We start from the raw sequence: 13,317 nt of genomic DNA, 5'->3' as shown, positions 1-13,317 counted from the left end.
CCCAGTACAATATGATTCAAAGAAATAAGCACATGGTTGTAGTTGCTCTATTTTTAATAATCCTTCACTCACTTGTAGATTTTTGTTAAGACTTCCAAGTGAATATTTTATAGAGTGGGGACTAACGGTCATTTGGGAATCTACTTTCTGTTTTTAGACATGCCTTAAAGACATCGTCAGAGCACAGACGCATGGGTATCCAGAAAGATTGCAACCCAAGCTGCTGTTGCGTAAGGCAGAGTGTCTGGTGACCCTGGGGAGACCACAGGAGGCAAGCCAGACCATCATTGATCTTGAAAGTAGCTTTGCTGCCAAGCCAACCCTCTCAGCTTCCCAGTTTCAGATTCTGCAGAGAACTCTCTGTCGTGTGAAAGTGAAGGTACAAGAAAAGGAGAATCTCCCAGAGATCTTCCCAGAGGCTCTAACCAAAACCTTTGAGGGTGTGGACCTAAGGGAAGAGAATGAACAAATTCCCGGCGCCTCGTCCTCTGTCGCCTTACATATAGACCCTTTAAAAGGCCGCTTTCTGGTTGCCACAAAAGATATCCTCCCAGGAGAGCTTTTGGTGAAAGAGGATGCTTTTGTGAGTGTCCTTAACCCAGGAGAAGTGCCACTGAGGCCTCATAGCCTGGAGAGCAAGTGGGACATCCAAGTTACCAGTGGGGACCTTCACTGTCACCGATGTCTGAGGCACACTCTGGCCCCGGTTCCCTGTGAAGGATGCAGCTATGCCAAGTATTGCAGCCAGGAGTGTATGCAGCAGGCCTGGGATCGCTACCATAGTGTGGAGTGTTCTGTGGGGGCTCTGCTTCTCACACTGGGTGTGTTTTGTCATGTTGCCCTGAGGTCGACTCTCTTAGCTAGGTTTGAGGATGTTGGCAAAGTCATAAAGAAGCTCTGTGGTGAGATGAGTAACCAGGGCATATGCTTACCCGAAAGCAAGAATCCGGCACAGATACTCAAATATGACCAGGGAGGAGAGGGGGAAAAAACGGACAAAGCAGTTGAGACCCCAATTCCTGGATGTGATACTAATGGGAAATATGAAAGGAATTATAATGCCATCTTCCACCTTTTACCCCATACTGAAAACCATAGCCCTGAGTACAAATTCCTCTGTGCTGTAAGTGTTTCTGCACTGTGCAGGCAGCTCGAAGCAGCTGGTTTACAGGCCTTCACAACAGATCTGAAACCAACTAAGCTGAAAACTGCAGAGACTCCTGTGTTATGTGCAGAGCTGAATGTTTGGGGAGTGGCCATGCTGAGACACATGTTACAGCTGCAGTGTAATGCTCAGGCAATAACGACCATCCAGCAAACAGGTAAGAGGAAACCTCTTTATTCTGCCTTGCAATATTGTTCCTGATGGAGCTAACATTTTCAGTGGAGAAAGAACCGTAAAGGAGAACAGTAGTCAAATCAGTGGCTTAAGGGAAGACACAGCTGTCTTATGCTTATGCCATCGAGAAGCTCTGTGACTGTAAATTACTTTGATCCTACTCTGCCTCAGCTTTCTCATCTGTAAAATGGGTAGTTTAATCTCACCTAACATTACAGACTTGTGAAGCTGATGTGCTTATTTCTAAAAATAAAGTTAAAAATCCTATCTGCCCCCCCCAAAAAAATACTCTCTTACACTGTTAATTTTTGTTTTAACTGAAATTTTATTTTAAATTTTATTTATTTATGATTGTGCTGAGTCTTCATTGCTGTGCACAGGCTTTCTCTAGTTGCAGTGAGCAGGGGCTACTCTAGTTGTGGTGCAGAGGCTTTTCATTACAGTGGCTTCTCTTGTTGCAGAGCATGGGCTCTAGGGTGCATAGGCCTCAGTAGTTGTGGCACGTGGGCTCAGTAGGTGTGGTGCACAGGCTTAATTGCCCCGGAGCATGTGGAATCTTCTTGGATCAGAGATCAAACACATGTCTCCTGCATCGGCAGGCAGATCCTTAACCACTGGACCACCAGGGAAATCCTACACTGTTAATTTTTTATTGTGAAGGAAAGCTCAAACAATCTAGACAAAACAGTCACAACAAATAAGACTGCAGACGGAGCAGGGTCTGTAGTTAAAGTATCAGAATCTTAACTTACTCCTGTGATACAGCTATTCTTGTCTCTTCTCTTTTCAAGCGACAGATTTTTCCCTCCATTCTTCTGTTTTACATTTCCAAGAGAGGAATCTGGCCCAGCACAGCTTTTCAGGCAGTACTGCTGTAGTGGGCTGTATGACTGTTTCTGATCAAACATGGATTGCCATGTCTGTGTTTGGGCTGCCTTTGGTCTCAGGGCTGTTGCTAGACAGAGACCAGCCTAGCCCTATTTTCCTGAACTAGACCCTGGAGATGAGGCTGTTAAGGTAGATGGGGAGGTTACCTGTGCCCAGCATCCTGAGTGCCACCTCTAATATGATTGTACTGACAACAGATACTATTATTAGCAAAGAAATGGTGTTGTCAACATTTCTGTTGTTTGATCTCCATTTTAGCAGACAGTGTGTTTCAATTCAGTCAGCTCAGGATACTTTTCTCAACTTCCTAATTAGCTCTCTGGAGGGGAAGAATGAGGTCATATCTACACCCAGGATTTATAGGCAAATATTAAATGTGGCTTCACTGAACTATATATGCTTAGCTCTTTTGATTGTCTCACATGAGGTAATGTAGAATTCTGTCAATGTTTTGTTTATATTTTTTCTCTCTAATTTTAATTCAGCTGCCAAGTTATACAGTGTATAGGTATTTCATTGGACATATTTTGGGGCAGGACTCAATTCCCCATCCTGAAGCACAGGAAACATCCCAAAATAGCACTGGCCTCATCCCATGATACAACAGAATCACACTGCAAGCCAGTCTCCGTTTTCTTCTCTGCCTTTTGCTGCTTTGAGCTGTTGCTACCTTCTAAAATATATCTGTTGAGTGTTTCTCCAGAATTGTGTTTTCCCTTGGGTACATTCACTGGCATTTTAAAAAATACTGTTTTCATTTTGTTTTGTTTTTCTGAATATAAAAAGTAGTATATAGAGCTTCCAGATTATACAGCAGCAAGCTACCACCTCTTGATTCTATTATGTCTTGCCTCTAAAATACTAAGTAGAACATATGCGAAAAGATATAAATGTCAGTAGCTTGCAAAACTATGGAAACTGTTGTCTGCGAAAAACAATAGTGGTGACCACTAACTCAGGCTGAATCCTTGAGGCAGGATGGCAAAGCCAGAGGGACAAACTTGTTTTCCATCCACCTTCCTTCATTGGCCTCCCCCTTATGGTCAGAGAATCATAAGCCTAAATGTTGTTATTCCCTGTGCATGGTATTGCATCACAGTCAATTTTTTATTTACACAGCAAGTTTTGGGTAAAATTTTTCACAAGTTGTTAAGAATTAATTTTGGTAGGAAGAATATGTATAGTCAGGAACACTTGTATCTTCTGTGGCTGAAAAGGACTAGAAAAATAGATATGTACCATAATACTGGTCACCTGCAGTGATTGGAAAAGGAGACTCTGTCTTCATCTATGAGGTTCTAGTATTTTATGCATGATTTATTTTTGCTTATGTTTCAACTGTATATACATAGAAAAAAACAACACTAGAAGTAAAAATACCAAAGTCTTAATTAGCAGTGATGAATTCTGAAAGTGGAAATAATGGGTGATTATGGCTTTTTTTTTTTAACATATCTATATTTGTAAAATTAAAAACACGTATTCACACTGTGGTAACATTATTCTAGTAAATTTAAAATTGGTTGTATACCTTTCCCTTCATTCTAGGGAAATGAAAAATATTCAAAAAAAATAGTTCACAGAGCAAAAGATAGGAAAATTATAAAAATGAGTCTTTAACAGTAAATATAAATGGACTAAACTCTATTAAGTGAATCTTTTAGGATGGGTCAAAAAGATTAAAATCCAGCTATATTCTGTTTACAAAAAGTGTTAGTTGCTCAGTTGTGTCCTACTCTTTGCAACTCCATGGATTATAGCCCGCCAGACTTCTCTGTCCATGGGATTCTCCAGGCAAGAACACTGGAGTGGGTTGCCATGCCCTTCTCCAGGTGACACTTGAAACAACATGAAGTGTTTGGGCAAGACATGTCAGGAATCACAAGCAAATCAGGGTATTAATACAAAACAGTAGAACCCAAGGTAAGATATCTAGTAAAACAAAGAGGCATCTTATTTTTGTAAAGGAAACTTTTCTGAAATATATCATCAAGCTTAGCTCTCAGGAACATAGAGATTGTGTCTGTAAAACAAAAGTGACTAAGTATACATGGAGAAACTGGCAAAAACTCCATGGTTATAAGAAACTTTAATATGCCACTTTGATAAAATATATTAAAAATAAGGATATAGAAACCAAGATAACATAATAAAATAGGGAATTCAGAGATATAGTCATCAACGCTTGTGTCCTATAGACCAGGGTTTAGCCAACTTTTTCTGTAAAGGGCCAGATAGTAAATATCTGGGGCTTTGCAGACCATATGTTCTCTTTTGCAGCCACTCAGCTGCAGTTGTAGCATGAAAGCAATGATAAACAGTATACACATGAATGTGCCTGGCTGGGCTCCAATAAAAATTTATTATGGATGCTGAATTCCTTACAGTTTTTCATTTCATGAGAATTTTCTTTTGAACCACTTAAAAAGGTAGACACCAGACTCCCCTGATGGTCCAGTGGTTAAGAATCCACCTGCCAGTGCGGGGGACATGGGTTCGATCTCTGGTCCTGGAAGATTCCACGTGCCGAGGAGCAGCTAAGCCTGCGGGCCGCAACTACTGAAGCCCTCGCCCCGGAGCCTACATACTGCAGCAAGAGAAGTGCCCACAACGAGAAGCCCCGTGCACAGCACAGACGACCCAGGGCAGCCAGAAATGAAAATAAATAAATGACTTTTAAAAATGCAAAAGCCATTCTTAGGCCACATATGTACAGAGAAGAGGCAGCAGGCAGGATTTGGCACACAGGCTATAAGTTTACAGGTTCCTGATAGAGACAGAAGTTTGGCAAATCTACTTAAGAAATCCAGGGGACAACGCCCCCAAATTAGAAACAATGAGGGGTGTAGCCAAGAATATAAATTTATTTTAAAGTTTATAGCAAATATTTAGTACAACTTTAGATTATTGAATTTGAAAATACTAAGTAAACAAGTTTGTAGAAAAATAGAAATTGCCTAAATTTTTCCAGAGGGAGGAAAATGCTTCCAAAGTCCAATGATTATGGAAGAAATTGAAAAAGTTATCAAAATATTTCCATAAAAACAAGCCAGACCCACTCTTTTCTGTGTGAGTTCTTTAAAACTTTTAAGGAACACATTTAGCTGCCTTTTTAAAAGTATCTTTCAAGGAACAGAAAGATATTTTTATATCTTCTTTATACACTATAAACATTATAAAAATATCTAAAAATATAATGATACTTTTATATCATTTTTATACATTATAAACTGTTCCAGGACGGGGGTACAACCTAGTACCTTTTCCCACTCATTTTACAAAGCCCAGAATAAAAACTATAGACCAGTCTCACTTGTGAATATAGATGCAGAAACCCTGAAAAAAAAAATCACTGCTGTGTCACACCCAGCAGCTTATTAAAGGAACAATCATGTATCACCAAGTAGAATTGCTTCCAGAAATACAAGGATATTTTAATTTGGAAAGATATAAAAGAAGGCTTCGATAAATGCAGACACATGCCATGTCCTGAGAAGGAAAGACTAAAAAATGTAAAAATGCCGATTTCCCTGCATTGACCTAATCAGTATAATGCCATTTTCAATGAAATCACGATTGCATTTTTCTTAAACTTTGACAGTCTCCTAAAGTTCTTCTTGAATAACTGGATAAGAATAGCCTTTTTGTTGTAAAAAGTACTGAAGGGACTTAGTACTACTAGATTTCCTATCAGCATTGAGCTACAATAATTAAAAGCAGTATGGTACTGATATGATAGCCCCCCAAAAGTATTAGAGTCTTTCTTCAAGCCGTTAAAAAATTAAATATTTAAAAATTAAACTATAAAATATCTAGAGAAAGATAAGTGAATTTTTACATAATTTTAGGGTGGTCAGAGAAGCTTTCTAAAGTATATAATACCAAATTTCGGCAATTAGAAGATAGTTAGATTTAACTTAAATACCAAATTTCAAAAACACTATAATCAGAAAAGAAGATAGCAGATGTAGGTGAAAGAGGTCCTTGAAGGAATGAAAACGTTGGATGGGGAACAGCGAGTTCCTGTTCTCTCACTCTTTAACCACTAACTCTCAGTATGAACTTGGGCAGGTTACTCAACCTCTGTGTGGGTCAGTACTCTAATATGGATAATGAGAGGACTTAGGTGAATCTCCAGGCCTCTAGGGGAGGCTGTTTGCAAAAATGACCACAATTTCTGTGGTCCCATCCCTATATGTTTACTCCGTTTCAACTTGACATTGCTTTTTCTCCCATCAAGAGGTGGAGCCTCTTCCCCGCTGCTGAACCTCAGTTTGACCAGTGGAATGCAGTAGAAGTGAGGTTATGTGACTTAATGAATCTAAGCCTTAAGAGACCTTGCAGCTGCGAGTGTTACTTCTTAAAATGATGGTGTGGTCTGTGAACAAGCCTGGGCTAGCCTCTCAAAAAACCGCATGCAGATGGTTGTAATCCTAAAGGTAATCCCAGGCAAGACTAGCAGAAAAAATATTCAGCTGAGCTCAAGCAAAGTTGTTGGCACACAGCATTGTAAGAAATGAAATAGTTGTTGATTTAACACTCCCCACCCCCCCAAAACCCATAAAGAAAAATGAAAATGTGAGTAACAAAATAAGAACATTTCCAGAAACTCTGCAACTCTTAAAATCAACTTTTAAAAATGTACATAGTGATGAAAATGTTCTAAAACTGGATTGTGGTAATGGTTGCACAAATTTTAATTTCCTTAAAGTTGTTGAATTACACTTAAAATAGGTGAATTTTATGGTATATAAGTTAAATCTAATATATACATAAGCAAGCACTTTATCAAAGTAGTAATGAAGATGATCATTTCTAACCTCTCTGTAGTAATTTAAGCAAGATACCATTTTTTTCCCTATCAGATTGGCAGAGTTGCTTGTTGTTTTTTTGTTAATTATAGTATACATCTCAGGTTAGAGTATGAAGGGATGGCCATGACATACTAAGTGAAGAGAAGTAACTTACAAATCACTATGTGTACCATGTTGCTAGTTATGTTAAAAATTCCATATTTAGGACTAGAAAGAAAACTTATATAATGCACCAAAACCTTATAGCTGACTGAGAGGATTATAAATGACATTATTTTCTCTGTAATTTTCAGATTTTACATTTTTTCTGACTCACATGTGTTTCTTTTGTAATTTCATTTCTTTAAACAATAAAAAAGTTCACACGATAAGAGCATTTTTTAAGGCACTTGATACATACTGCAAAATTGCCCTCCAGGAAAGTTGTACCAGTTAACACGCCCACCAGCAATGTTCACTTTCATTTTTGAAGTCAATCTAATTTTGTCTCCGTCTGCTAATATTTCTAATCTTATTTCATTCCTTTTTATTATTTCTTTGGGGTTCCAACACCTCCCAGTTTAGTGTTCTCATTGAATTTCATTAGCAGCTGTTTCATCAGTAGCTCAGAAGAAGGATTAAAGTGTTAACTTGGATAGATTTTGACAAAAACCTATAAAAATGTATGTTATTATCTTTGCATAAATCCTATTTAATCATAGTTCCTCAGGAACCTCTCTTTGGCACTTATTTGAAGGAATAGAACTGGCCACCGATGAAACTCCAGACCTTGATATGTGCGGATCTGTCTGGGTGAAACTGGCATATTCATGGTGTGTCTGGGTTCAGGTCATAAAGGGGATTAATGAAGTTCTGCAGAGGTTCAGGTCAATTCACTGCCCTTTCACTCTTCAACCACTGGGAATCTACCTTGCGTGGGGATCCTTGATGACTTGTTTTACACAGAAATTTCATAAATATCTGCCATAAGTTTTATGAAGTTTCATAAAATAGCTGCCAAGAGAGGTATATTCCGAAAGTATTATAAATGAATGTTTTTTTCTTTACTTGAATCTCATTTTAAGTGTACTAAGGATATTAGTGAGGTGCCCTTTCCGTAAAATAAAGAATCGCTCCCTCTTTTTTTGCTTTTTGTTTGTTCTGTACACAAAATGTCACAGATTTGCTTAAGGGACCTGCACATCCTCACTTTCTCTGATCTCAGTTAATAGATGACTAATGCAAAATATTGAATAACTTTTAAAATCAATACTTAATTTTGTCGAGATAATTAGAGAGAGATTCAACTCTGACATAAAATACTCACCCCACTCAGTTCCTGGGCCTACTTCTGTTAGAGGATAATCCATAAATAATTCACGACGCTGGCATTACTCAAGGCATTGTGATAATTTTTTTCTGGGAAAATTTTAGCAGCTGTTCTAATATAGATTGCCAGTTATCAGTAGTTGGCAACGCAAGTCAACTTTTAATTATGCAGAGGCTGATTATTCAGACTACAAACTGTGCCCTGTGCTGCTCCTTCCTGCGGCCTCCTTACCTTTTAGCATTTCCACTGCTCATTAGCACATTTACCAGAAGGTAGGCCTTGGACAAGGGTGGGGGAAAGGATACTAAAATCAGTTATGCATTTAGGAGACGCACTAATGAAAGATTTCAACACAGTGTAGAACTGTTGACTAAAATTGAGTCATTTGGATTCCCTGTGAATTTTAATTCTGGCTCTCCACAGCAGCAGGTAATAGAATTGTCTGCAGAGAGACAGTATTAGTCCTATAGCTAATGTCTTCCTTTCTAGAACACTTTCAGTTGATGGTTTATATTTTCTTTATTTCATACGTGCCTACACCTCATTATTTGGTGGTTGGTCGATTGAGACTCCTGGCTTATATGGTGATATCACAATTAAATGATGGCTTATCATTTTTCCAGAAAACTGAAATTTCCCTTTCAAGTACCAGTATCTTTCGTATTTCAACCAGCTTTGTTGGAAACATGATCTGCTCGTGCTTCCACCAAGGTTGCGGAACACAGTTTAAACCTTTCTGTACACTCAAGGTTGTGTGTACTGTGCATTCTCCTGATAGGTATGGCTGTCACAGAAATCCGTGCAAGTACGGTGTGAGTCTGCGAACCTCTGGTTCAGTCAGATGTACAGTTGTAGTAAAACTCAGTGGTGCTAGTATTTTTGTTTGCCCCAAGGCTATTATTCTTGTATAAGTTCTGCCTCCTCCCCAGTCTGTCACCGTCTCCTTTGTTGTTGTCAGAAATCCTGCATCTATTAGTTCTCTTTCTGGACTGTTGTGGTCTGAGAAGCTGAATAGCTATGCCAATTAGAGTTATGGCTAAAGTAAGAGCAAGTGGGCCTACAGGAGAATAGAAGAATTCACATATGAATATAAGTGCTTGAGCCTTGGTGCAGAAATAGCCTCACGGCTCTTTTCCACCACTTCCTTTCTAATTTTCAGTCACGTGGTTAAATTGCTGATTGTGTTTCAAAGAAGAGGTTACTTGGGATATGGAACTGGAATCGACCTAGCCCAGGACTTCCCTGGTGGTCCAGTGGTTAAGACTCCACACTTCCAGTGCAGGGGGTACAGGCTTGATCCCTGCTCAGGGCAGTTCCTCATGCGGCAAGGTGTAGCCAAAAAAAAAGTGATCCAGAGATTTTTTTCAGTGAGAACTACTGCTGACTGATATCCCATCAAATTGGGACAAAGAGCAGAATAAAGAGGTGAGCATAAGAAATACTGATTTTTTAAAAAATAGATGATAGGCCTGCTTAGGATAGCGATTAGGTTACCTGTTCTATTAACCCCCCAAAGACCAGTTAAACGAAAGCACTTGGACTATTAAAGTCTTTAGGAAGTAACCTCAGCAGGTGCTCTGGTTTCCATGTCGTCATGAACATTGTGCAACTGTCTTGTCTAGAAGGCTCCCTACTGATAATTCCTTTTTTATTATTTTCTACAAATTCTAATCTTTGGATTATTTTGGGGGAATTGAGACACAGTGGTTAGGTTCCAGGATTCTGGTGGACTTTTCATGTGCTCATTTGCTTTGCTTCCTGGGGACCAGAGTTATCTCTGAGTCACGCTCCATCTGATTTATATTGGATCCAGCTTGTGGAGCTCTGACTCAGCCAGGCTTCAGGCCCGATCGCCCAGTTCATCGGGCTGGAATGGAGGGCGAGGCCAGGATGAATGTCCTGACACATTTTTCCCCTTTCTCTTGCACTTTCAGGATCTAAAGAGAGCCTCATTGCCGACACCCGGCGGGTGCGCCTTGCCACGGCCCTTTTCCCTGTCGTCAGCCTCCTGAACCATTCGTGCAGCCCCAACACTAGCGTGTCCTTCATCGGCACCATCGCCACCGTTCGGGCATCACAGCTGATTCGAAGTGGGCAAGAGATCTTGCACTGCTATGGTGAGCTGTCCATCCTCCCCGCTGCCCACCCTTCTCCAGCAGAAAAGGACGGGGTGAACTCGCATGGGCAGGCCACAAAGCAGGTGCCTTTCACCTGCCCAGGGAGGGGCTGTTTCCTGGTGGAGGCTGTACAGAGCTCCTCACTAGGCCCTGTTGTGTCTACACTACTGTGTGTCTCACTGCTTGATCCCTATAAGCATCCTGTTCTGAAAATGGACTGGGAACAACTTCTTGGCTTCGTTTTCTTCCTGTCCCCATGACTATGAAGCCTGTCTCTATAGTTACACCCATGTTAGAGTAAAAGGTACTTGTCACATGATGTGTGATTACCAGACCCTCCACTAAGCTGAAGTCGTTTTTTTTTTACTGTGATGTACAGGATCTTAGTTCCCTGACCAGGGAGGCAGCCCACTGTCCCTTGCAGTGGAAGCTCAGAGTCTTAACCACTGGATCGCCAGGGAAGTCCCCTGCAATCTTTTAAGCAGTGTTTGGTGCTCTCTCGGTTTCGATATTGGCCAAGCGTGGTCTTTCTGCAGGACCGCACGAGAGCAGGATGGGCGTTGCTGAGAGGCGCCAGAAGCTGAGGTCTCAGTATTTCTTTGACTGCGACTGTCCGCCTTGTGAACGTGAGAAGCAGAGACCCTCAGTGGGGCCTGGTCGGGAAGCCTTCCGTTGTCACCGTTGCAGAGCGCTCCTGCAGGTAACTCTCCTTCTCCCTTCTCTCATGGCTTTTCTGGGACATCAGTTATCCAGCTGAAAGGCCTGAAATCTTTAGGAGGATGCCGTTGGAACTTGGAGGTGCTGAAAGCCATACTCTCTCTTCCCCACACCTTGATCACCCCCTACAGGAACCACAGGGAAGGGTTGGGATTCATGCTCTTTTCTCCTGCAAAGAGCAGAAAATCCCACCTAAACTGAGTCGGGGTTGCTCCAGTAAATGACGAGGAATCCCAGGTTAAGGGTGCTTCAGATACACTGTAGTCTAGGAGCTCAGGAAGTGTCACCAAGACCCAGTTTTTCTTTCTGCCCCATTAGCTCCATTTTCTCTGTTATTTAGCCCAGTCTCAAAGAGACTTCCTCCTTGCAGTGGCCGGATGGCTGCTTTTAGCTCCAGCCTCAGACCCTCCCAGTCCAGAAGGATAAAAACATACAGACTCTAACAGATCTGAGCAAAAATCATACTGCGTTTCATCAACCCAGTACCTGTGGCTGGCAGGAAATCAGAGGCACAGAGTTTCCCTCCAGCCATTTGGGCCAGAGGGATGGGCCATATCAGGGCTCCCTGCTCCCCGCTCAGCTCCCAGGCACTGACTGAGGAAGGATGAGAAAGGACCCTCAGGAGAAATCATGGTGCTCTTGCCAAATGGAGCCACAGATTCTGGCATCTGAAAAACAACAAATGTCTTAGGGGACCTGTAGGTAGAACGTGGAACTGGTTGTATTGGAAAGCTGAAGTCACAACAAGCCCAGCGTCAGATGTGGGGAGGCCTCACCCAGCACCTTTTCCTGTTGGTTTCTCTGTGGCTTTTTCATAACCCCTGGAAATACGTCTGTCATCCAAAGTCCTAGCCCCAGAGAGAAGTAAGAGGAACTATAGAAGCCAGGTGGGCTACATTTCATGGTGTTGCAAAGAGACACGACTGAGCGACTAACACACAACACAATGGCAATATGGAAAGAGGCTGTGGTCTGTACCAGTTTTAATTTGGTTGCAGAAGCTAAATCTCACACCATGCTCAGCTCCTGCTTCTGCTAAAGTTGCTGCCATCAAACCAAATCCAGATTCAGTCCCCTTTGGTCGTCGTGTGTTACGGCAGGAGTCTCCTTCCCCCACAGGGTCAGAAGTTCTGGAGTGATGCTGTAGGGTTAAGCACATGCAGTGTCGCCAGCTGACTCTGGTCAATAAAGAGAACACTGACTTCCGCAGGGAGATGATGTTCTGAGCTGCAGTGGCCCAGCTTGTACGGAATCAGTTGGCAGAGACCTCTTGGTCTCCCGGCTACAGGACCTTCAGCAACAGGTGGGGGCGGCCCAGAAGCATCTCAGAAACGGCAGACTAGGTGAGACTGGCTCCCTGCTTCGGTCCTCCAGCCCCTTCCCTTTTATTCAGTCTGAGTTCACCTTGATCTCAAGGATACTCGGTGAAGATTGAAGCATTGAATTTAATTATCCCCCTGCCAGCCACAAGATGGCTATGTAGGCCAGTGAGACCAAACCCTTACCAGCTCAGTTTGCATGATGTCCTTGAAAAAGGGCCAACTGATTTAAGCTGTCGTTCTCTTAGGCATCAGAGAGTTAGTTAAAGACTAACAGGTTATCTCTGACATCCGTAATGTTTGTGCATATCCAGAAGCTCAATGTCACTTATTTAAGTTGTAGAGCCTCGTGACCTAATTTCCTAGAGAAACTGTTCTGCACTCATCAGAGCCTACCTCTCTTCTACAGAGCAGTGGGGCATGTGCCCAGTGAGTTTAAGTATCCTGCTTTTTCCAGAAAGGGAGTTACAAAACCCTTCATTACCTTGGAAAGCTCTGCCTTGGGGCTTGACGTCATGGGAATTTATTTACCCTACTTTTTATGAAAGTTGACCTTTCTGCTTAGATTTCTGAGTCAAGAGAAGTAATGACCATACATGAAATGTAGCCATCCCATTTCAAACTGAATTTGGAAACCCAGAGCACGTGTGGGGAGGCCTCACCCAGCACCTTGTGCTGTTGAAAGAGAAAACATAAGACAGCAGCTTTACTGGACCCAGCATTACAACCCAGGGAGACAAAATGGGATTTCCACATTCAGGCCCACCCATAGAGGATTTAAGGGCTGGAATCTCGTTTCTAAGACTGGATCTGT

General features: G+C 41.7%; 1 protein-coding gene across 3 annotated transcripts in view; it reads left to right on the top strand.

Annotated features, from left to right (window-relative positions):
* Positions 1-13,317, top strand: part of SMYD4 (SET and MYND domain containing 4) — a 37,742-nt gene that overhangs the window by 21,897 nt on the left and 2,528 nt on the right. For 2 of the 3 annotated variants that reach the window (XM_052658188.1, XM_052658187.1), the window contains exons 5-8: positions 158-1,322; positions 10,285-10,467; positions 11,004-11,167; positions 12,395-12,527. In XM_052658188.1, coding sequence (XP_052514148.1) covers positions 158-1,322; positions 10,285-10,467; positions 11,004-11,167; positions 12,395-12,527 — 1,645 coding nt within the window. The remainder of the gene's footprint in view (positions 1-157; positions 1,323-10,284; positions 10,468-11,003; positions 11,168-12,394; positions 12,528-13,317) is intronic. The other variant, XM_052658189.1, reaches the window with a different exon arrangement.

The sequence above is a fragment of the Budorcas taxicolor genome, chromosome 19 (genome assembly GCF_023091745.1).
Source record: "Budorcas taxicolor isolate Tak-1 chromosome 19, Takin1.1, whole genome shotgun sequence".
In the NCBI taxonomy this organism is placed as follows: domain Eukaryota; kingdom Metazoa; phylum Chordata; class Mammalia; order Artiodactyla; family Bovidae; genus Budorcas; species Budorcas taxicolor.
Note: the sequence above shows the minus strand (reverse complement) of the source record. Positions and strands in the feature narration are given on the sequence as shown.